The 23,744-nt window shown below is 40.6% G+C and overlaps 5 protein-coding genes and 1 long non-coding RNA gene across 7 annotated transcripts in view; 5 read left to right on the top strand and 1 right to left on the bottom strand.

Moving 5' to 3' along the window:
* Positions 1-803: 803 nt before the first annotated feature.
* LOC115787163 (protocadherin alpha-8-like) lies at positions 804-3,272 on the top strand. Its single transcript, XM_030739742.1, has one exon. The coding sequence runs from the start codon at positions 900-902 to the stop codon at positions 3,270-3,272; it is 2,373 nt and encodes a 790-aa protein (XP_030595602.1). The 5' UTR covers positions 804-899.
* A 753-nt stretch (positions 3,273-4,025) lies between these two features.
* LOC115787162 (protocadherin alpha-3-like) lies at positions 4,026-6,447 on the top strand. Its single transcript, XM_030739741.1, has one exon. The coding sequence runs from the start codon at positions 4,036-4,038 to the stop codon at positions 6,445-6,447; it is 2,412 nt and encodes an 803-aa protein (XP_030595601.1). The 5' UTR covers positions 4,026-4,035.
* A 396-nt stretch (positions 6,448-6,843) lies between these two features.
* On the bottom strand, positions 6,844-7,529 carry LOC115786437 (uncharacterized). The gene is made up of 3 exons (XR_004020420.1): positions 7,401-7,529; positions 7,257-7,329; positions 6,844-7,179 (listed from the first exon to the last, which is right to left on the bottom strand). It is a non-coding gene; the product is annotated as an uncharacterized LOC115786437 (long non-coding RNA).
* Positions 7,530-8,504: 975 nt separating this feature from the next.
* On the top strand, positions 8,505-10,874 carry LOC115787161 (protocadherin alpha-10-like). The gene has a single exon (XM_030739740.1). The coding sequence runs from the start codon at positions 8,505-8,507 to the stop codon at positions 10,872-10,874; it is 2,370 nt and encodes a 789-aa protein (XP_030595600.1).
* Positions 10,875-11,809: 935 nt separating this feature from the next.
* LOC115787160 (protocadherin alpha-3-like) lies at positions 11,810-14,741 on the top strand. The gene is made up of 2 exons (XM_030739739.1): positions 11,810-14,225; positions 14,729-14,741. Exons 1-2 carry the CDS (start codon positions 11,875-11,877, stop codon positions 14,739-14,741), a joined length of 2,364 nt encoding a protein of 787 aa, XP_030595599.1. The 5' UTR covers positions 11,810-11,874.
* Positions 14,742-17,318: 2,577 nt separating this feature from the next.
* Positions 17,319-23,744, top strand: part of LOC115787293 (protocadherin alpha-C2-like) — a 195,950-nt gene continuing 189,524 nt past the window's right edge. The window contains exon 1 of one of the 2 annotated variants that reach the window (XM_030739944.1): positions 17,319-19,673. In XM_030739944.1, coding sequence (XP_030595804.1) covers positions 17,319-19,673 — 2,355 coding nt within the window. Of the gene's footprint in view, positions 19,674-20,576; positions 22,959-23,744 lie in introns of those variants that run through there. The other variant, XM_030739949.1, reaches the window with a different exon arrangement.

The raw sequence follows: 23,744 nt of genomic DNA, 5'->3' as shown, positions 1-23,744 counted from the left end.
AGCAGCACTTGCAGGTTTAATCCAGACGAGGACACTGCTCACATCTGAAATAGGCTGAAGACTGTGGGTGTGTGCTGAAAGACGGCATACAGATACAGTGCAAGCACAGAGAATGTGATGAGCTTTAGCAATAACATAGCAAAACTAGTTAAAACCTTGTTTTATATGTCAGTCATTTTATAATGTTTTCCTGTTATTTGCATGAAGATTTTCCTCCCCAAAAGATGTAGTTTGTCAGAAATGTAAATGAGAAAAAAACAACGCAGAATACCAAGAACTCAACTTTCCATTTATTGAGAACAGTTAAACAACAAGTAAAAACAAGTAAGACTGTTGGTCACTGCATGCTGGTCAGCTGAAATGCATATTCAGTAGTTATGGAGAGTAAAATTTTCCATTGTTAAGAACTGTGTGAAAAAAATAAACACGAATTGACATTTTGAACAAATGAGCTTCTCTCTCCAATATGTGTTTCAGAATCAGCTTGTAACGATATTAAAAATAAAAAGTACACAAAAAATATTTATTGTTCTAATTTCTCATAATTTCTATTTAGTGTCTATTGTAGTTGATGTGGGTTAGTGTTTCAGCAAAATTACACGGGCTAAACTGAAAAAGGTTGGTTATAAGGTCAGTGCAGCATCGTTACAGTGACAGTGGGTGGTGCTATCACACTATACATCACTATGCTGATGGCGTATGACTGGGTATCGTTTTTTTCTGTTTGTACATTCAGTAGCAACCAAAGAGACGGGTGAAAAAAACGACCTAACAGGCGCCCTACTGCTAAAATGATGGTTTACACAGACTTTTATTTATTTTTCGTTGGAGGAAATTGAAAATTCCAAGGCTTGTTGAAGGTTTTTTTCACCGCCGACTGAAAGGTTTTTAATCAAACAATGGAGATATCGGACGTGAAAGCACAGTGGAAGGATGTGTGGGTTTCTTTTTGTCTGGCGCTGCTGATTGTGAATAAATTAGAAGGAATATCTGCTCAAATAAGGTATTCCATTCAGGAAGAATTAAAACCAGGGACAGCGGTTGGAAATGTAGCCAAAGACCTCGGGTTGGATCTCGGGAGACTGGCGGATAGGAATTTTCGTGTTGTGCAAGGAACAAAGCGAGATCTGTTCCAAGTAAATCCAAGAGATGGAGTTCTGTTAGTGAACCAGAGATTAGACAGAGAGGAGCTGTGTGCAAAAACTGTCCCATGTGTCACGAATCTGAAAGCACTTGTAGAAAATCCTCTCGAAATGCACCAGGTAATAGTTGAAATACTCGATGTAAATGACAATTCGCCGAAATTTCATGAAGAAAATTACACGTTAGAGGTGCTCGAGTCTGCCGTAGTTGGATCTCGATTTCAGTTGGAAGGAGCTCATGATCTGGACGTCGGTTTGAATTCCTTACATTCATATAAGCTAAATCATAACCAGTATTTTCGTTTGGAAACAGAGGAATTTGGGGACGATGGGAAGATTCCGTTCCTTGTATTACAAAGACCTTTGGATAGAGAAAACGTAGCTCGACACTGGTTGCTATTAACAGCTACAGATGGCGGAAAACCATCAAAATCTGGAACTGTGAATATTACTGTTATTGTATCTGACATTAATGACAACTCACCCGTGTGTGAAAAACAAAAATACACCGTAACAATAAAAGAAAACGCACCTCCAGGAACATTTCTGCTGACAGTAAATGCATCTGACTCAGACGAGGGGGAGAACGGTGAGATTGAATATTCTTTAAGAAGTAAACTTCGAGGACTCTCATCTGAGCCTTTTGATTTGAATAGTAAAACTGGGAGACTAACTGTGAAAGGACGCCTTGATTACGAGGAAAGGGAAGTCTACGAGATTAAAGTACTGGCTGCGGACAAAGGTGCTGTGTCTCTGTCCACACTCTGCAACGTGGTTATTAGAGTGGAAGACGTGAATGATAATCAACCAGAAATAGAAATCACATCTCTTTCAAGTCGGATTCCAGAGGATGCGCCTCCTGGGACTGTAGTGGCATTGATGGATGTGAATGATCTTGACTCAGGTGTGAACGGACAAGTGGTTTGCAGCGTGCCAGTTGATTTACCTTTTGACTTAAAGCCTTCCCCTGACGGTCAGTCATACTCTTTGGTTACCAAAGATTACCTGGATAAGGAAACAGTGCATATGTATAGCATCACAGTTACAGCAAAGGATTTAGGAACCCCAACCATGTCATCAACGAAGGTAATACAGGTAGAGCTGCAAGACGTTAACGATAACAGTCCTCTTTTCACTGAAAGCCCGTATACTTTTTATGTCCCTGAAAATAACAAGGCAGGAATGTCAGTTTTTTCAGTGAGGGCGACTGATGCTGATGGAGGTGAAAACGCGGAAGTCACATATTCACTCGATCGTAAGAGTCCGGGGCTCACTATAACCTCATTTTTAAATATAAACGAAGCAAATGGGGAGATTTCAGCTTTAAAAAGTTTTGATTTTGAAACGCTGAAAACTTTCCAGTTCCAAGTTGTTGCCTCAGATTCTGGAACTCCATCACTCAGCAGCAACGTCACAGTCAAAGTGTTCATTCTGGATCAGAACGACAACGCTCCAGTCATCCTGTATCCACTCAGCTCCAACGGTTCTGTTGAAGGTGTGGAGGAGATTCCCCGCAATGTCAACGCAGGACACTTGGTGACTAAAGTCAGAGCCTATGACGCTGATATCGGATATAACGGCTGGTTGCTCTTTTCACTGCAGCAAGTTACTGACCACAGTCTCTTTGGTTTGGACCGCTATACAGGACAGATCAGAACACTTCGCTCATTCACAGAGACAGACGAGGCTGAGCATAAACTGGTCATACTGGTCAAAGACAATGGTAACGTTTCTCTCTCAGCAACAGCTACTGTGATTGTCAAACTTGTGGAGCCCAAAGAGGCTTTTGCAGCTTCTGATGTTAAAAGTACGGCAAAAGATGATGAGGACAATAATGTGACTTTTTACCTCATGATAACTTTGGGCTCAGTTTCTGTACTTTTTCTTGTCAGTATTATAGTGCTGATTGCAATGCAGTGCTCCAAATCCACAGACTGTACTTCTAAATATCTGCCAGAGACTAATTATGATGGGACACTGTGTCACAGCATCCAGTACAGATCAGGAGAGAAACGGTATATGTTAGTAGGACCCAGAATGAGTATAGGATCTACTATAGTTCCTGGAAGCCATGCAAATACACTTGTGCTCCCTGACAGAAGAGGTGCTACTGAAGAGGTAAGACCTTAAAGCCAAAGTTTTGTATGAGCATGTCCTGTTACAATGTGCTTTTTTCTTACATGTGTTTCATTTTTGCACAGTTTTTTCTTATCTGTACTTTGTCATGTGTGTTACAGAAAGGGTTAGTGACACATTAATTATATATACACATCAAACACTTAAGTCAATAATCCCTCCACCTGCCGATTTGATTAAAGTGTGAATTTCCAGTTCAGTAAGTATTCTTAGGCCCAGCTTCTGTGGAGCACATTTACAGTGTATCTCTCCTGTCTGTCTTGGCTTAATTACATCACTGTGAGAAAATCTGAAGTTGACGGATTTACATGTAATTTAAATGTGTTTTCCACCATGTTGTTATTGCTGGTCCCATTTACTCTCCCATAACCAGACATCTGACTCATATTTGGGAGTTGCTGAAAATATCAGACATTTAGGTGACCAGCCGTGGGGGGCAGACATCTGCTTCCTCCAAAGAGTCAGACTCCGAAAAGTCAGAAGTAAAGTCGCAGAAAAAGGGAAGAGATGAAATGTTGTGCTTTGCTATCACACTGTAGTGACCACTTGGTGTCGGTGTGGCCTAGAGAATGGTTGTGTTCTTGATTCTGTGCAGGCCCTGCCCATCTCTGGTAACTATCTGTGCAGCTGGTGTACGCACGGAGTGTGCAGCGCAGGCTACATATCAAATAAAATGAATAGCAGTTAATATTTATGAATGGAATTCCGTCTATTAGAGAACCGTGAAAATGTTCAAATGGGAGTGACTCGATAAACGATGGGATCACTGCATTTGCCTCCAAGTAAGCTTTCATATATTTACCTCGGGATGGGGAAAAGAGGACAAAGGCACCGTGTCAATTGCTCGTGGGTCGCTGGGATTTTGTTGCTGTGCTTTGCGGAGAGAATTTTGGCCCAGCTAAGATACTCTGTTCCAGAAGAAGTTCAGGTGGGATCTTCTGTTGGAAATGTGGCCAAGGATTTAGGACTTGACATCAGCAGTTTAGCTGGCAGGAAATTTCGTATCGTTTCGGGTCCAAATCATGCTCTGTTTCAGTTAAATCAGAACAATGGAGTGTTGTATGTTGGAAAAAAGATGGACCGGGAAGAGCTCTGTGATGGAAACAAGGTTTGTTTGATAAACCTGAAAATTGTTGTTGAAAGCCCACTGGAAATACATTATGTTGGAGTTGAAATAACCGATATTAATGACAATTCACCCACCTTTCCAGAAAGCGAGCAGCGACTGGAAATAGCAGAGAACGCTCCTCCAAGTACTCGTTTTCAAATTCATGCCGCTCGAGACCCTGATTTTGGTACACAGTCAGTTCGAAAATATACACTGAGTCACACTGATTTTTTTTATATTGACGTCAGAGACAGCGAAGAGGACAATATACCTTTTTTAGTACTGAAAAAAGCTTTGGATAGAGAGCAAAAGGCAGAGCATCGTTTACTGTTAACAGCTGCAGATGGGGGGAGTCCGGCGAAATCAGGAAGCCTTAATTTAACCATCACCGTGCTAGATGTAAATGATAACCGACCTGTGTTCAGCAAAGACGTATATACTGTCTCATTGGATGAAAATGCACCAATAGGGACACTTGTAATAAAATTAAACGCTACAGATTTGGATGAAGGTCTGAATAGTGAGATTGAATACAACTTTGGAAAAACACAAAAGAAAAACGTACACGACACCTTTGAATTAGATAGTATCACCGGTGAGATTCGAGTAAAAGGAAAAGTAGACTTTGAGGAAACGGAGCTGTACAGACTAGATTTACAGGCTTCAGATAAAGGTCAGCCACCTTGGACTGTCGAAAGTAGAGTTATCATTAAAATAAAAGACGTGAACGACAATAAACCAGATATCGAAGTAACGTCACTGTCCAACTTAATCCCAGAGGATTCAAAGCCCGGCACTGTTATCGCTCTCATCAGCGTGGTGGACAGAGACTCAGACGTTAATGGGAAAGTTATTTGTAAAATATCGGATAATGTTCCATTTGATCTGACGCCATCACTTGAGGAAAACATGTACTCTCTCCTTACAAAGGGTCGTTTAGACAGAGAAACCGTGCCCCGTTATGATATCACAATAACAGCAACTGACTGCGGTGAACCTCAACTTTACACAGTAAAAACAGTGAGTGTTCAGGTGTTGGATGTAAATGACAACATGCCAGTTTTCAGTCAGAATCCATTGGAGCTATATTTGACAGAAAACACCCCCCCGGGTACATCAATATTTTCTGTAAGCGCTGCTGATAATGATCTTAATGAAAATGCAGCAGTAACGTATCACATTGTGAGAGGTGATGGGCTGCAGGAAGATATGACATCTTTTCTAAATGTAAATTCGGAAAACGGACGAATATCCGCTCTAAAAAGGTTTGACTTTGAAACACTGAAAACTTTCCAGTTCCAAGTTGTTGCCTCAGATTCTGGAACTCCGTCACTCAGCAGCAACGTCACAGTCAAACTGTTCATTCTGGATCAGAACGACAACGCTCCAGTCATCCTGTATCCACTCAGCTCCAACGGCTCTGCTGAAGGTGTGGAGGAGATTCCCCGCAACGTCAACGCAGGACACTTGGTGACTAAAGTCAGAGCCTATGACGCTGATATCGGATATAACGGCTGGTTGCTCTTTTCACTGCAGCAAGTTACTGACCACAGTCTCTTTGGTTTGGACCGCTATACAGGACAGATCAGAACACTTCGCTCATTCACTGAGACAGACGAGGCTGAGCATAAACTGGTCATACTGGTCAAAGACAACGGCAACGTTTCTCTCTCAGCAACAGCTACTGTGATTGTCAAACTTGTGGAGCCCAAAGAGGCTTTTGCAGCTTCTGATGTTAAAAATGCAGCAAAAGATGATGAGGACAATAATGTGACTTTTTACCTCATGATAACTTTGGGCTCAGTTTCTGTGCTTTTTCTCGTCAGCATCATCGTGCTGATTGCAATGCAGTGCTCCAAATCCACAGACTATACTTCTAAATATCTGCCAGAGACTAATTATGATGGGACACTGTGTCACAGCATCCAGTACAGATCAGGAGAAAAACGGTACATGTTAGTTGGACCCAGAATGAGTATAGGATCAACCATAGTGTCGGGTAGCCATGCAAATACACTAGCGTTGCCTGACAGGAGACGTCCTTCTGAAGAGGTAAGTTGACGTTTTAGTTTTAATTGAAGATATTTCGGGGATGAAAATAAAGTTTCTTCCTATCAGCTAGGATTGTCTTTAGAAGCAACACATGTAATCGAAGATTACAATATGAAGCAAATGGGTTCCTGTAAGCTTCAGTGTTCGTCCCTTTTGAGGCTGTGTGCGCAGGCTAGTAACATGCAGTTGTGACGGTGCGGTCTTTTCCCTTACAATAATTTACTAGCATTTAGTCGACAACGCCACCGGAAGGGGGAGGAGACGTCACCCTTCCGGAATATTAATAAATTGATATCAATATCTAAAATTTTACAGGTCCGAAAAATACACCAGGGCCAGAGAGTTCTGAGCAGTATTTTACTTAAAAATAAAAGAAAAAAAAAAGAAAAAAAAAAACCCACCCAGACACACACACACACACACACACACACACACACACACACACACATACACACACTACAAGAACATAAACACAATAAAATCAGTTAAAAAGAAGTCCAATATTCCAGAATCATGCCACAAGTCCAACACTGCTGATTCTTGGGGTGGCTAACTTAACGTTATAATGGCACACCACGCTCAAGTGTTTGACAACGATGTTCCAGAGTACACTTCAATTCCTCTCAAGGCAAAACAACAGAACTGTCCCACAGGGAACTAATCCCACGGTCGGGGTGGCCAACGCCAATACGGCTGGGCTTTAAAGAAGTGTGGCACGCTCAACCAACCGACACAGGAGTCCTAAACATACAAACTTAATTAGTAACACAAATAACAAATTGAGGACAGAGGAAGCATAGGTCTTTAGATTTACTCACCGCGATGAACAGCCACGGTCGCACTGCCGATCTATTAATGACTGCTCCTGCGTGTAACAGCTAGCCTGCCGTGCTACAAACAAACAGGAGTAAGTAGTTGTTACGCATACACCAGCGGCACCTCACCTGGCTAACAGCGCTTACCTATCGTGATCGCACAATTTTGACGTAGCCCAAAAGCTGCCACTATTTCACACCATTTACGCCAGGAAAGGCAAGGGAGAAGGATCACCCAACTCACACTCTAAGCGTTTTTATCCTGCCGCCGACACCAGCTCGCAATTAACTTCCGGTGTGCCGAGACAAAGCATAATAAGGGCGAGCAACAAGAGGGGGAGATAGAAAGAGATCACAAAAGAGCAAGCCAGCCCGGCCACACAATCATACTTCATTTGGTTCTCCACAGTGTCGAAGTGCAGTATAGTGGTATTGTAAAGACTGTGACGATTTTCAATTTAGAATAGGAAAGAATTTACTTTATTTAGAAATAGAATTCAAAGAAAAAAGGTTTTGCTAGTCAAGGAGGAATGTTATACATGAACAGCAGCGTATTTGGTAGCACTGTCCATGGTCCTGTAAAATGGTTAAGTTCGGTAAAAATTGTGTTTTTTTTGTTTTTTTTTAAAGCATAATCGGATTTGTTTTAATACTCTACGTGTTTCATTGAAGGATAAATGCCGAATCCTGTAGCGATTTTTTTTTTTTTTTTTTTTAGTTTAGACCAGGGGTCTCAAACTCCAGGCCTCGAGGGCCGGTGTCCAGCAGGTTTTAGATGTGTCTCTTCTTTAACACACCTGAGTTTAATATAGAAGTCATTAGCAGGGCTCTGGAGAACTTGACTGCATACTGAGGAGGTAATTCAGCCATTTGATTCAGGTGTGTTGGATCAGAGACACAGTTAAAACCTGCAGGACACCGGCCCTCGAGGCCTGGAGTTTGAGACCCCTGGGCTAAAAAGACCAAAGAGTACTTAAAAAAAAAATGTCATAATGTCTCGAGTCCACACGGTGTCAGTGCCATATCAGCATCCACTTTTTAATATTACAACGCTGGCCCTGCCCCCAGAGGTTTTGTTCTTGTCGACGGAGAGGAGACGGTACTTTGAACAGAAACAAGTGCAGCCGTGATTAATACATTGGCACGTTTGAAAAATGGGGTATATTTTAGACAGGATGTTTTGTTATTTAGACTACTTTCTTTGATGTAAAGACCTGTGACTGGATACGGTGTTTGTTATCTAAACGAAAGATGGAGGCAGGAGGACAAAGACGAGGAAAACAGTCTTGGTGCATAGCGCTCAGCTTTTCCGTGATGCTCAGCTGTGTGGAGTGGGTTTCAGCTCAGATAAAATATTCAATTCCAGAGGAAGTAAAATTGGGGTCTGCTGTCGGAAATGTTGCCAAGGATCTGGGATTGGAAATCAGCTCACTGGAGGAACGACGGTTTCGCATTGTCTCTGGAGCTGATAATGCGCAGTTTAAAGTAAATCCGAACAATGGCCTTTTGCACGTTCATGAAAATATCGACCGAGAGGAGCTCTGTGAAAGCATTTCCCCATGTTTGATAAACCTAAAATTTGTAGCTGATAACCCAATGGAAATACATTATGTAGGAGTCGAAATCATAGACGTAAATGATAATTCACCGAGCTTTCCAGATGAGGAAAAAATATTAGAAATTCCAGAATCCACTGTCCAAGGAAAACATTTCCAGTTGCCAGCTGCGCGGGATCCAGATGTTGTTACTAATACAGTGCGTATGTACAAATTAAACCCTAACGATCACTTTAGTTTGCAAATTCGGGAGAGGGGAGAGGACAAGATACCATTCTTAGTTTTACAAAAGTCTCTGGATCGGGAAAAGGAGCAGGAGCACAAACTAATTGTGACAGCAGTTGACGGTGGAAATCCACCGAGATCAGGAACTCTTAATGTCACTGTTATAGTCCTCGATTCAAATGATAACCATCCTACATTTAGCCAAGAAGTTTATTCAGTAACGATACCGGAACATGTAGACGTGGATAGAAGTGTAATTATGGTAAAGGCGACTGATCTGGACGATGGAGTAAATGGAGAAATTGAATACTTCTTTGGTGAGGAACATGAACCTAAGTTGTATGATACGTTTACCTTAGATAAAGACACTGGTGAAATACGAGTAAAGGGCGAAATTGACTTTGAGAATATTGAGGTATACAAGTTGGACGTCCACGCAACAGACAAAGGACAACCTCCGATGAGTACCGATTGCAGGGTAATCATCAAGGTGCTGGACGTAAACGACAATAAACCTGAGATAGAGGTGACATCGTTGTCAAAGCTGATATCAGAAGATTCAAAACCTGGGACTGTGGTGGCTTTAATCAGTATTACAGACCAAGACTCAGGTTTAAACGGTAAAGTAATATGTAGTCTTTCAGACAATGTACCATTCGATTTAAAACCATCATTTCAAGATAATATGTACTCTTTAGTCTTAAAACATAAACTGGACCGAGAATCAGTTTCCCATTATGACGTCACAATAACAGCTACAGACTGTGGCGTGCCTCCTCTGTCCATATCCAGAACTCTGAGTATTGATGTATCAGACGTGAATGATAACGTACCAGAATTTGCACAGAATCCAGTTGAACTTTACCTGGTAGAAAACAACGTGCCTGGAAAGCCAATATTTTCAATTTCTGCCTCAGATAAAGACTTGAATGAAAACGCGGCATTAAATTATCGTATAATTAGAGAGGAAAGCAGGCAACAAAAAAATGCAATATTTTTAAACATCAATTCAGATAATGGAGAAATCACTGCACTAAAAAGTTTTGATTTTGAAACGCTGAAAACTTTCCAGTTCCAAGTTGTTGCCTCAGATTCTGGAACTCCGTCACTCAGCAGCAACGTCACAGTCAACGTGTTCATCCTGGATCAGAACGACAACGCTCCAGTCATCCTGTATCCACTCAGCACCAATGGTTCTGCTGAAGGTGTGGAGGAGATTCCCCGCAATGTCAATGCAGGACATTTGGTGACTAAAGTCAGAGCCTATGACGCTGATATAGGATATAACGGCTGGTTGCTCTTTTCACTGCAGCAAGTTACTGACCACAGTCTCTTTGGTTTGGACCGCTATACAGGACAGATCAGAACACTTCGCTCATTCACAGAGACAGACGAGGCTGAGCATAAACTGGTCATACTGGTCAAAGACAACGGCAACGTTTCTCTCTCAGCAACAGCTACTGTGATTGTCAAACTTGTGGAGCCCAAAGAGGCGTTCGCAGCTTCTGATGTTAAAAGTGCAGCAAAAGATGATGATGGCAATAATGTGACTTTTTACCTCTTGATAACTTTGGGCTCAGTTTCTGTGCTTTTCCTCGTCAGTATCATCGTGCTGATTGCAATGCAGTGCTCCAAATCCACAGACTATACTTCTAAATATCTGCCAGAGACTAATTATGATGGGACACTGTGTCACAGCATCCAGTACAGATCAGGAGAGAAACGGTACATGTTAGTTGGACCGAGAATGAGTATAGGATCTACTATAGTCCCTGGAAGTCATGCAAATACACTTGTGCTTCCTGACAGGAGAGGTACTACGGAAGAGGTAAGACCTTAACAACATTTTGTAAAAGTATGTTACGCTTCAGTTTTGGCTCAAAGTTTATTTTCTTTATAATTTTGTCACTGAAACTGCTCTTACAATGTGATTATTTCTTATATGTGTTTAAATTTCGCTCAGCTTGCCTGATAATATCAGCTACACTGACAGCAGATGGCATGGTAGCGCAGTGGTTCGCCCTGTCGTTTCAGAGCAATAAAGTTTGGGTTTGGCTGTATGGGTCTAGTGTGCGTGCTTCCAGAGCCACTCTATTCACTGTAAACTCCAGTTGTTCTCCCACTGCTTCTTTTTCGATCATATGCACTGATCAGTTGTAACTCCATAAAATTGCTCTTACTTTGTAAAGAGCACGATTGTCGCGACTAATTCAGACTCGCTGCCACTGGTGCTGACTTTATTTTTTATTTAAATATGTGTGGAGGCTTAACTGGCGTCTCTTGTCGGAGTTGTTCATGTATTGAATCGCTGTAGTAATTAATTAAGGTCTGTGGAGCAGCCCGTTATTGCTGTCCATGGTTCTGAAAGAAAATAGACTATCCAGTGACGGAATGTCACAGAAACACAATATGAACTATTATACTAATGATTTATTAATTTTCTTTAGCAGCAAGTCACCAAATTCAGTTTTATGGGGTAAACAGACAAACAGACAGAAGAGCTCGAGGCGAGGCTAGAACAATGTCAAAATACTGAAATTCTGATGGCTGTTCTCAACCCATTAACTTCAGTTCAGTTCTCTAGTTTGTAAGAGTATTCCATCAAGGAAAAAAAATGTGGTTTGTTTTTAGCACCGCCTCTGGGTGTCACTATGATTTCAGAAAACCTTAAAGGAAGTTGTCCCACCCCTTTGCAAACCCTTTGTCTGAGCTGAGGAAATCACTTGGACCAAATACATCGATAAATCCCTGTTGTTCGTGTGTAAATATGCGGCGATTACTGGATTTTCATTATTGCTCGTGGTATTAACAGCTCCTGTGAAATTATTTTTTGTTGAAAAATGATGGAGAGTCGAACAAGTCGCTGCTCCCGGTTTGCCTTTTATTTGGCGCTCTTGCTGTTTTCTGGAAGAGAGGCTTTGGCTCAGATACGGTATTCTGTTGCAGAGGAGGTAGAAGATGGGACTGTTGTTGGAAATGTTGCGAAGGATATTGGGCTTGATATAAATTCTTTGCCTGACCGACGGTTTCGTGTTGTGTCTGGAAGTACGGAGGGCATTTTTGAGGTAAACCAGAAAAGTGGGGCATTGTATGTCAGTAATCATATCGACAGAGAGGAGCTCTGTCAGAGCAGTGGTGCCTGCCTAATGGAGCTAAAAATTCTTGTAGAGAACCCTTTGGAAATACACTATGTAATTGTAGAAATTAATGATGTAAATGATCATTCTCCCAGTTTTCCTGCAAGACAGCAGACATTTGAAATAGCTGAACAAACACTCCCAGGGAAGAGATTTCAGCTGCACACTGCTCGCGATCCAGATGCTGGAATTAACTCTATTCGTACATATACTATGACCTCAAATGAACACTTTGAGGTAAATATCCGTCAAAGTGATGCAGGAAAGATACCTTTTCTGGTGCTTAAGAAATCACTGGACAGAGAACAAAAAAATGAACACACATTAGTGGTTACAGCAGTTGATGGAGGAAAACCTCCGAGATCAGGCACACTAAATATCACCATTATTGTTCTGGACAGTAACGACAATCGTCCAGTATGTAGCCAAGAGATTTATCAGTTGCTAATAAAAGAAAACATACCTGTCGGCACTTCAGTGTTTACAATGAATGCGACAGATTACGATGACGGTACTAATGGAGAGGTACAATACAGCCTCGGGAAAACCTTACGGCAGAAAGTCTATGATATTTTTGAACTGGACAAAATAAGTGGAGAAATTACAGTCAAAGGAGTAGTGGATTATGAGGAGAACGAAGTATATGAACTGGACGTTGAGGTATCTGATAAAGGAACACCTCCATTAACGGGTGAGTGTAGGCTACATATAAAAATTATAGACGTCAACGATAACCCGCCCGAAATAGAAGTTACATCACTTTCAAACACGCTGCCGGAAGACTCAAAACCTGGCACAGTTATTTCACTTCTTAGTGTGAAAGATAAAGACGCCGGTGTAAATGCAAAAATAATATCGAGCATTACTAATGAAGTACCTTTTGAATTAAAACCTTCCTATAAGGAAAATACATATTCAGTGGTCACTAAGGCACCTTTGGATCGAGAACAAGTGTCTCATTATGAAATAACAATAAAAGCCACCGACTGCGGTGAGCCTCCCTTATCTACTTTTAAAACTCTACGCGTTGAGATATCAGACATAAATGACAACAGTCCACATTTCGACCAAAACTCTTTGGAGTTTTATCTGGGAGAAAATAACGTTGCTGGGAAGTCACTATTTTCCATAAGCGCATCCGACGAAGATCTGAATGACAACGCAGCAATTTCATATCAAATTGTGAGAGAGGGGAGTCAAAATGACATTATGTCATTCCTAAGTATAAACAGTGATAATGGACACATTTCAGCTTTGAAAAGTTTTGATTTTGAAACGCTGAAAACTTTCCAGTTCCAAGTTGTCGCCTCAGATTCTGGAACGCCGTCACTGAGCAGCAACGTCACAGTCAAAGTGTTCATTCTGGATCAGAACGACAACGCTCCAGTCATCCTGTATCCACTCAGCTCCAACGGTTCTGCTGAAGGTGTGGAGGAGATTCCTCGCAATGCCAACGCAGGACATTTGGTGACTAAAGTCAGAGCCTATGACGCTGATATAGGATATAACGGCTGGTTGCTCTTTTCACTGCAGCAAGTTACTGACCACAGTCTCTTTGGTTTGGACCGCTATACAGGACAGATCAGAACACTTCGCTCATTCACAGAGACAGACGAAGCTGAGCATAAACTGGTCATACTGGTCAAAGACAATGGCAACGTTTCTCTCTCAGCAACAGCTACTGTGATTGTCAAACTTGTGGAGCCCAAAGAGGCGTTTGCAGCTTCTGATGTTAAAAGTGCAGCAAAAGATGATGAGGACAGTAATGTGACGTTTTATCTCATAATAACTTTGGGCTCAGTTTCTGTGCTGTTTTTTGTCAGTATCATGGTGCTGATTGCAATGCAGTGCTCTAAATCCACAGACTATACTTCTAAATATCTGCCAGAGACTAATTATGATGGGACACTGTGTCACAGCATCCAGTACAGATCAGGAGAGAAACGGTACATGTTAGTTGGACCCAGAATGAGTATAGGATCTACTATAGTTCCGGGGAGCCATGCAAATACACTAGTTCTTCCTGACAGGAGACAACCATCTGAAGAGGTAAGGCATTGCTTATTATTTAAATTTCTTTTATTCAATTTCTCTAATTTTTGCACAAATACAAGCCCCGAAATAACCTACAGAATGCAGGAACATATCCTCACATACAGAATGCAGGAACATATCCATTATAGGGTATCGCTATACACAATAAATAAACGTGAGGTAAATATACTAGCTGAACGCAAGTGGAAGAAAGACAGGCTGCAGGTGTCACGTCAAATTGTAAAGGCCTGTTGGCGCTATTATCAGAACACTGTTAAAGAGGCTAAAAGAGAATACTTGTCAAATATCATTGCATCCAACTCCCATAACTCACGCCTGTTATTTAAAACTATTAACTCTCTCCTGAATGTTTCGCAGTCTGCCTGCTTTGAAACCTCTTCTGATATGTGCAATACCTTTTTACACTTTTTATTTGATAAGGTTGCCACTATAAGGGCCCTCATTCCGGCCCCTGTCTCTGACCCTTCTGCCTCTGTTCCCATGTTCTGCTGTTTTTAACCAGTTTGAGCCTGTGACTCTGGCATTCTTAGAGGATGTGGTTCATCATATTAAGCCCTCATGTTCTCCCTGTGATGTTGCTCCTCCTCGATTTCTTAAAGAGGCTTTTCCTAGTATAGGACAATCAGTCCTTGCCATCATTAATAGCAGTTTGTCTTTCGGTGTGGTCCCTGTAAACTTTAAACATTCTGTCGTGCAACCTTTAACTAAGAAATCTGGCCTTGATCAATCAGTGCTTGCTAACTTTAGGCCCATCTCTAAGCTGCCTTTTATTTCTAAAATTTTAGAGAAGATTGTCTACACTCAGTTGAAGTCTTTTCTGGAAAACCATAATATTTTGGAGGTTTTCCAATCTGGATTTTAAGCCCTCCATAGTACAGAATCAGCACTGTTAAGGGTCTTTAACGATATTCTCCTGGCATCTGATTCTGGTGACTATGTAGTTCTTGTTCTGCTTGATTTAAGTGCGGCTTTTGATACAGTTGACCATGATATTTTAATATCCAGTTTACAGTATCTGGTGGGTATTCGCGGCACTGCTCTGAAATGGTTCAAATCTTATCTAGCTGACAGAACTATCTCGGTTAGCTTTGCTGGCTCTGATTCCTCCTCTGCCCCCCTTTTATGTGGGGTTCCACAGGGCTCAATTTTGGGGCCCTTGCTTTTTTCACTTTATCTGCTTCCACTGGGATCCATCCTTAGAAAACATGGAATCGCCTTTCACTGCTACGCTGATGATAGCCAAATCTATGTCCCATTAAAGAAGAAGGATGGATTCCAAATTAAATCTCTTCTTGCATGTCTTGATGACATTAAAGCTTGGATGGCCCTAAATTTTCTACATTTTAATGAAAAAAAGACTGAAGTGTTGGTGCTTAGACCCAGTAGCTCTTGTGAGCCTCCGCCCCAGGTTGACTTGGGCCCTTTGGCCTCATATGTTAAGCCCTTAATTACAAATCTGGGCTTTATAATGGACAGTGATTTTAAATTGGACAGACAAATCAGTGCAGTAGTGAAGTCTAGCTTCTTTCACTTAAGGCAATTGACGAAGGTAAAACCTATCCTTTCTAGGCAGCATCTAGAAACAGTGATACATGCCTTTATTACATCTCGGCTTGATTACTGTAATGCACTTCATGTTGGAGTCAGCCAGTCTTCTCTTTCACGTCTCCAGTTGGTTCAAAATGCCGCTGCACGTCTCCTGACTGGAACACGTAAAAGACATCATATTACACCTGTCCTGGCTTCACTCCACTGGCTGCCTGTTCAATTTAGAATCCATTTCAAGGTCCTTGTATTTGTTTTTAAATCCTTAAATGGCCTTGCTCCTCCTTACCTTTCTGAACTGCTTTGCTCCTATACTCCTGTCCGAAATCTCAGGTCATCTGATCAGATGCTGTTACGCATACAGAGATCTAAGCGGAAGCTGAGAGGGGACCGAGCTTTTTCCATTATTGCCCCTAAGTTGTGGAATGAACTGCCTTCGCACGTTAGACAATCGCCTTCACTGTCTATTTTTAAAACTCATCTTAAAACTTATTTATACTCTCTGGCCTTCAACCCAGCATGAGAAATTGATCTTATCTATTTTAATGTTTTACTTTATTATTTAATTATTTATTTTTAATTGTTTGTTTTCTTCTTTTAATATATGTATATATATGTGTGTATGTGTGTATATATATATATATATATATATATATATATATATATATCTATATATATATATATATATATATATATATATATATATATATATATATATATATATATATATATATATATATATATATATATATATATATATATATATATATATATATATATATATATATATCTATATATATCTATATATATCTATATATATATCTATATATATATATATCTATCTATATATATATATTTTAGTGTACAGCACTTTGTATTTGCTGTGGCTTTTTAAAGTGCTTGATAAATAAAGCTTGATGATGATGATGATGATGATGATATACATTTGTGATAGTGGGTCTAAGACGTTCCCAGCTTTAATCTTAGAATTAGTCTACTTACAAGCAGTATGCATTAACGTTGTTGTTTTAACACATAAATATTTTCGTTATGGAAAGTCTGTGCAACTACTTGATGCCCATACAGATGGAAGTAGGTCAAATCGAAATGCATATACTCAGTACTAACAGATTCATGTTTCCTGAAAGTTCTTCTTCTTCTGTATTATATGATAGTAAAAGAAAATTTAAAAGCAACAATAAATAAATTAAAATTAAATTAAAATAAATTACTGTCTCTTTAATTAGCAAGTGGAGAAGCGAACATATATTAATAATACAGGAATTAAAATACGAATTGAGTTTCGTGACATTCTAATTTATTTTAGTATTTACCTCTGGGTGTCAGTATTACATCGAAAGACCATAATCGACTCCGTCCCTCCTTTTTTGGAGGCTATTGTTTCCTATCGAGCAGGGCACATCGTCTATTTGAGTCAAACACACCAGTCGACGGACGTTATGATTTTTCGAGAAATGCGAAATTCAGTGGGTTGCACATAAATCGTCCACGGGAGCTTGTATGTATGTGGATGCTGTTGGATAAAAATGGAGACCGCTGCAAGAGCCCGAACGATGAACTGCTACTGGTTTGCTTTTCATATGGCCGTACTGCTGCTTTTCGGGAAGCAGGCCTTTTCTCAAATAAGGTACACCGTTCCAGAGGAGGTTAAAGACGGAACTGTTGTTGGAAATGTTGCGAAAGACCTGGGGCTTGACATCACTTCTTTGATTGATCGATGTTTTCGCGTTGTTTCTGGAAATAAGGAAGCATTTTTTGAGGTAAACCAGGAGAATGGAGCTCTCTATGTTCACAGCAAAATCGACAGAGAGGTGCTCTGTCAAGGAAGTGGCGCATGCTTACTGGAGCTCAAAATTCTTGTTGAAAACCCCTTGGAAATGCATTATGTACTTGTGGAAATTACTGATGTAAATGATCACGCCCCTAATTTCTCCGAAAGAAGTCAAAAATTTGAAATAGCCGAACATACGTTGCCAGGAAGACGGTTCCAGCTGCACACCGCTCGTGACCCTGATGCAGGAATTAACTCTATTCGTACCTACACTTTAACGCCTAATGATCATTTTGAAATAGACATCCGCCAAAGTGACGAGGACAAAATACCATTTTTAGTATTAAAAAAGTCGCTAGACAGAGAGCAAAAATGCAATCATTCACTAGTGGTTACAGCAGTTGATGGGGGTAAACCTCCCAGATCAGGGGCCCTAAATGTCTCCGTTATTGTTCTGGACACTAATGACAATCGTCCGATATTTAGCCAGGAGATTTACGAAATTGCAATCCCAGAAAATGTTTTAGTTGGCACCAACATATTTAAAATTAATGCCACAGATCCAGATGAAAACGTGAATGGAGCAATTGAATACAGCCTTGGAAAAACTCTAAAGAAAAAAGTCTATGATACCTTTGAACTGGACAAATTAACTGGAGAAATTATAGTAAAAGGAACGATTGACTACGAAGAAAACGACGTTTATAAACTCGATATTGAGGCGTCCGATAAAGGAACACCCCCACTGACGGGTGAGTGTAGAGTCATCGTAAAAATCACAGACATTAATGACAATCCACCAGAAATAGAAATCACGTCACTGTCAAATTCAGTATCTGAGGACTCCAAGCCTGGTACAGTTATTTCACTACTTAGTGTAACGGACAAAGATTCTGGAGTGAATGGAAATATTATTACAAGCATAACCTCAGACTTGCCCTTTGAATTAAAACCGTCATATAAGGAAAATATATATTCAGTTGCAACTAAGGCACCTTTGGATCGAGAACAAGTGTCTCATTATGAAATAACAATAAAAGCCACCGACTGCGGTGACCCTGCCTTATCTACATTTAAAACCCTCAGTATTCAGATATCTGATGTAAACGATAACAGACCACAATTCACCCAAAATCCCTTACAGTTTTACCTGTCAGAAAACAATGATGCTGGGAAGTCAGTATTTTCTGTTAGCGCGACGGATAAAGACGTGAACGATAATGCAGCCATTTCGTATCACATTGTGAGAGAAGGGAGGACAAATGACATATTGTCTTTCCTAAATGTGAATTCTGGTAACGGACAAATCACCGCACTGAAAAGTTTTGATTTTGAAACACTGAAAACTTTCCAGTTCCAAGTTGTCGCCTCAGATTCTGGAACTCCGTCACTCAGCAGCAACGTCACAGTCAACGTGTTCATCCTGGATCAGAACGACAACGCTCCAGTCATCCTGTATCCACTCAGCACCAACGGTTCTGCTGAAGGTGTGGAGGAGATTCCCCGCAATTTCAACGCAGGACACTTGGTGACTAAAGTCAGAGCCTATGACGCTGATATCGGATATAACGGCTGGTTGCTCTTTTCACTGCAGCAAGTTACTGACCACAGTCTCTTTGGTTTGGACCGCTATACAGGACAGATCAGAACACTTCGCTCATTCACAGAGACAGACGAGGCTGAGCATAAACTGGTCATACTGGTCAAAGACAACGGCAACGTTTCTCTCTCAGCAACAGCTACCGTGATTGTCAAACTTGTGGAGCCCAAAGAGGCGTTCGCAGCTTCTGATGTTAAAAGTGCAGCAAAAGCTGAAGACGAGAATAATGTGACTTTTTACCTTATGATAACTTTGGGCTCAGTTTCTGTGCTTTTTCTCCTCAGTATCATGGTGCTGATTGCAATGCAGTGCTCCAAATCCACAGACTATACTTCTAAATATCTGCCAGAGACGAATTATGATGGGACACTGTGTCACAGCATCCAGTACAGATCAGGAGAGAAGCGGTACATGTTAGTTGGACCGAGAATGAGTATAGGATCTACTATAGTCCCAGGTAGCCACGCAAATACACTAGCTCTGCCTGACAGGAGCAGGGCATCTGAAGAGGTAAGGCATTTTTGTGTAAACTCTGGTTTATTTTCAGTAGCACTGTTACTCACTTATCCATCTTGTTATTATTTCAGTCACTGATTCCCTATTTGTGTTACCGTTTGTCTGACATCACAGTGTAGCAGAACAGTTGACTGGTAATTTGAAGCATTACTACATAATGCTTGTTCGGTTATGTATTGTGATGATTTTCAAAATGCAGTGCTTGAAAGTATGTTTCCATTTGCATTTTCCATTGTTGTTTTTTATACACTTATGAGACAGTTTCAATAACCATTACTATTACCAATATAATAAATAAGCTGCATTAACCAGATTTTCATGGCAATTAGAGACCAAGTTTTGACACCTAAATGCCAATTAAACTTACCGACAGCCTCTGCTTGTTGTTGGTGCTATGATTGCAGATGTCTTTGGAAAGCAGGGCAGCCACCTGACAAGTAGCTGTCGCTGTCTGTGGTGCTGAACTATCTTGTCTTTATTGCTCCCACACAAAATAATGTGACAGGTTAATATACTGTTATTTAAAAGCAGAAAACTTTACTATTGCTCAGAAATGTTGAAAGAAGATTCCACTTGTGAAAGCATGTGAGCGAAGAGATACGTAAAGCATCTTTAAGTATGTGGACAAAACTCTTTCTTCGCTACTGTCCCTATTAGTGTTGAGATTTTCTGACAAAATAAAAATCTGTGATAGTACTTACTTATACAATTTCACACAGTAGGTTCTCCTCTTGGTGTCACTGCAACACAAAGAGCCTTAAAAACACCGTCCCTCCCCTAACAAAGCTTTTGTCTGGTGGTTCACAGCAAAGGGTGCATATAAGCTAAGAACGGGAGGCAGATGGGAGCGTGAGGTGAACGCATTCACAAAAATAAGTTGTTACAAAAAGAGATTCAGTTGTCAGCGTTGAACACGGAAAAACAATGGCGAGTGAACGACCGTTTCGACACAGTAACTGCTTTTGGATTGCATTATATTTGACAATGCTCCTGGTTTTTGGAAAGTCTGCTTTTGCTGATTTGAGGTACTCTATTCCAGAGGAGGTGAAAGAAGGAACTATTGTTGGAAATGTTGCCAAGGATCTTGGTCTTGACAAAACGTCTTTGGCTGATCGTCGGTTTCGTGTTGTTTCTGGTTCTAAGGACGTGTTTTTCGATGTAAATTCGGACAATGGTGTGTTGCAGGTCTGTAAAAAAATCGACAGAGAAGAGCTTTGTCACGGTAGCGGTTCATGTCTAATTGAGCTAAAAATCCTTGTTGAAAACCCTCTTGAAATGCATCATATCGTTGTAGAAATTACTGATGTAAATGATCATTCCCCCAGTTTCTCTGAAAAGGAACAGACATTTGAAATAGCAGAGCATACGTCTCCAGGAACACGATTTCAGCTTCACGCCGCCCGTGATCCTGATGCTGGAATAAACTCCATCCGCACATATACATTGATGTCAAATGATCATTTTGACCTAGAGATTAGTCAAAGTGACGAGGAAAAAACACCATTTCTGGTGCTGAAGAAGTCCTTAGACAGAGAACAAAAGAATAAACACTTGCTGTTTTTGACCGCAGTTGATGGAGGTAAACCTCCAAAATCAGGCACGCTCAATGTTTCCATTACTGTTCTTGATATTAATGATAATCGCCCAACATTTAGTCAGGAGATTTACCAAATTGAAATAAAAGAAAACATCTCCGTTGGTACTGTTGTTGCAAGTGTAACTGCTATAGACCCAGATGAAGGCACTAACGGAGAAACAGAGTACAGCCTGATCAAAACATCAACACGTAAAGTTTATCAGACATTTGGCATGGATAGTGTAAGCGGGCAAATTACTATAAGAGCAGAGTTGGATTTTGAAGAGTCTGAGATTTACAAGATTGACGTTCAAGCATCTGATAAAGGGCAACCTCCATTACTCGGAAGGTGTAGAGTAATAATAAAGATACAAGATGTTAATGATAATGCACCGGAAATAGAAGTTACGTCACTGTCAAATACAGTGTCTGAAGATTCAAAGCCTGGCACGGTTATTTCACTTATTAGTGTAACGGATAAAGACTCGGGTGTTAATGGTAAAATAATTATACACATGACCGAGGACCTACCTTTCGAATTAAAACCTTCTTATAAGGAAAATATATATTCTATTGTCACGAAGGATTATTTGGATAGAGAAAAGGTACCAGGATACGAAATAGAAATAAAAGCTACTGATGGTGGTGAGCCTCCTTTATCCAGTTTTAAAACTCTTAGCATTCAGATAGCAGATGTAAATGATAACAGTCCACAATTCCTACAAAACCCATTACATTGTTATATGCTAGAAAATAATTTCGCTGGCGCATCAATATTTTTTGTAAACGCAGTAGACAGCGATGCAGATGAAAACGCAGGTATTTCATATCATATTCTTAGAGCAGGTGGTGAAAATGACGTAACAGCTTTTCTAAGTGTGAATTCTGAAAACGGACAAATAACCGCCTTAAAAAGTTTTGACTTTGAAACACTGAAAACTTTCCAGTTCAAAGTTGTTGCCTCAGATTCTGGAACTCCGTCGCTCAGCAGCAACGTCACAGTCAAAGTGTTCATCCTGGATCAGAACGACAACGCTCCAGTCATCCTGTATCCACTCAGCTCCAACGGTTCTGCTGAAGGTGTGGAGGAGATTCCCCGCAATGCCAACGCAGGACACTTGGTGACTAAAGTCAGAGCCTATGATGCTGATATCGGATATAACGGCTGGTTGCTCTTTTCACTGCAGCAAGTTACTGACCACAGTCTCTTTGGTTTGGACCGCTATACAGGACAGATCAGAACACTTCGCTCATTCACAGAGACAGACGAGGCTGAGCATAAACTGGTCGTACTGGTCAAAGACAATGGCAACGTTTCTCTCTCAGCAACAGCTACTGTGATTGTCAAACTTGTGGAGCCCAAAGAGGCTTTTGCAGCTTCTGATGTAAAAAGTGCAGCAAAAGTTGAGGACGGGAATAATGTGACCTTGTATCTCATGATAACTTTGGGCTCAGTCTCTGTGCTTTTTCTCGTTAGCATCATCGTGCTAATTGCATTGCAGTGCTCCAAATCCACAGACTATACTTCTAAATATCTGCCAGAGACGAATTATGATGGCACACTGTGTCACAGCATCCAGTACAGATCAGGAGACAGGAAATACATGTTAGTTGGACCCAGAATGAGTATCGGATCTACTATGGTCCCTGGAAGCCACGCAAATACACTTGTTCTTCCTGACAGGACACGTCCATCTGAAGAGGTAGGCTAAATTCATGATCTTAACAGCTAATGCGTAATTTTAATGCGATTGCTGAATTTTGCCTCATCCACTGTATAATTTCTATGACTCCCGTCGTTTTTTTTCTTTTCGGAAAGTAACTGACCTGTTCTCAAGTGGTTTTAGTTATAATTCTTTTCCGTGTTAAGCGATGTCCTTCTCTTGGTATTTTTAATTATGTAAAAATCTATTCAGTATAGCACTGTTGCTACTAAACATATTTTGTACCGTTGCTGATAACGACGTAGTTACTGATCATGGAAGAGAGAGGGTCTCAAGTGTAGCCATTGATGAATAATGTGATTTTTAAAATATTGCGCTGTCCATGGTGCTTATTAAGGCATTTTATGTTCGACTACTCCCACAGGTCGTAGGAAGCACTGGATAAGTAAGCTCTTGAATTATTACAATTATAAACGCATTGCTTCAGTTGCTGCACAGTGACATTTTCGCCTTGTCATAAAAACTTTCAGTATATTGTGAAACCCTCGGTGAGTAAAAACTCGAAAATTTCTGTTTTCTGTTCAAATTTCTGTTCAAATCTTGATTTGTTTTCTTCTTTCCCCTTTAAACTAAATGTAAGCACTGAATGATCCTCCGGGTGTCAGTATTACTAGAAGGAAGTGCTATAGCTTCAGCCCTTTGCAATGTGTTTTTTTTTTTCACCTCAACCACAAAGAATACCAGTGTTTCGGTTTCGGCCCATTTCGCGAACATGGATGTCTGAAGGAAGATCTCAGGAAAAATGGACACATATTAAGTGGAACG

Source organism: Archocentrus centrarchus, chromosome 10 (genome assembly GCF_007364275.1).
Source record: "Archocentrus centrarchus isolate MPI-CPG fArcCen1 chromosome 10, fArcCen1, whole genome shotgun sequence".
NCBI lineage: Eukaryota > Metazoa > Chordata > Actinopteri > Cichliformes > Cichlidae > Archocentrus > Archocentrus centrarchus.
This window is presented reverse-complemented; position numbering and strand designations above follow the sequence as displayed.

Excerpts from the sequence above, each read along its gene's own strand:
- LOC115787162 (XM_030739741.1), top strand. The coding sequence starts at position 4,036 with ATGGGATCACTGCATTTGCCTCCAAGTAAGCTTTCATATATTTACCTC.
- LOC115787163 (XM_030739742.1), top strand. The coding sequence starts at position 900 with ATGGAGATATCGGACGTGAAAGCACAGTGGAAGGATGTGTGGGTTTCT.
- LOC115787161 (XM_030739740.1), top strand. The coding sequence starts at position 8,505 with ATGGAGGCAGGAGGACAAAGACGAGGAAAACAGTCTTGGTGCATAGCG.
- LOC115787160 (XM_030739739.1), top strand. The coding sequence starts at position 11,875 with ATGATGGAGAGTCGAACAAGTCGCTGCTCCCGGTTTGCCTTTTATTTG.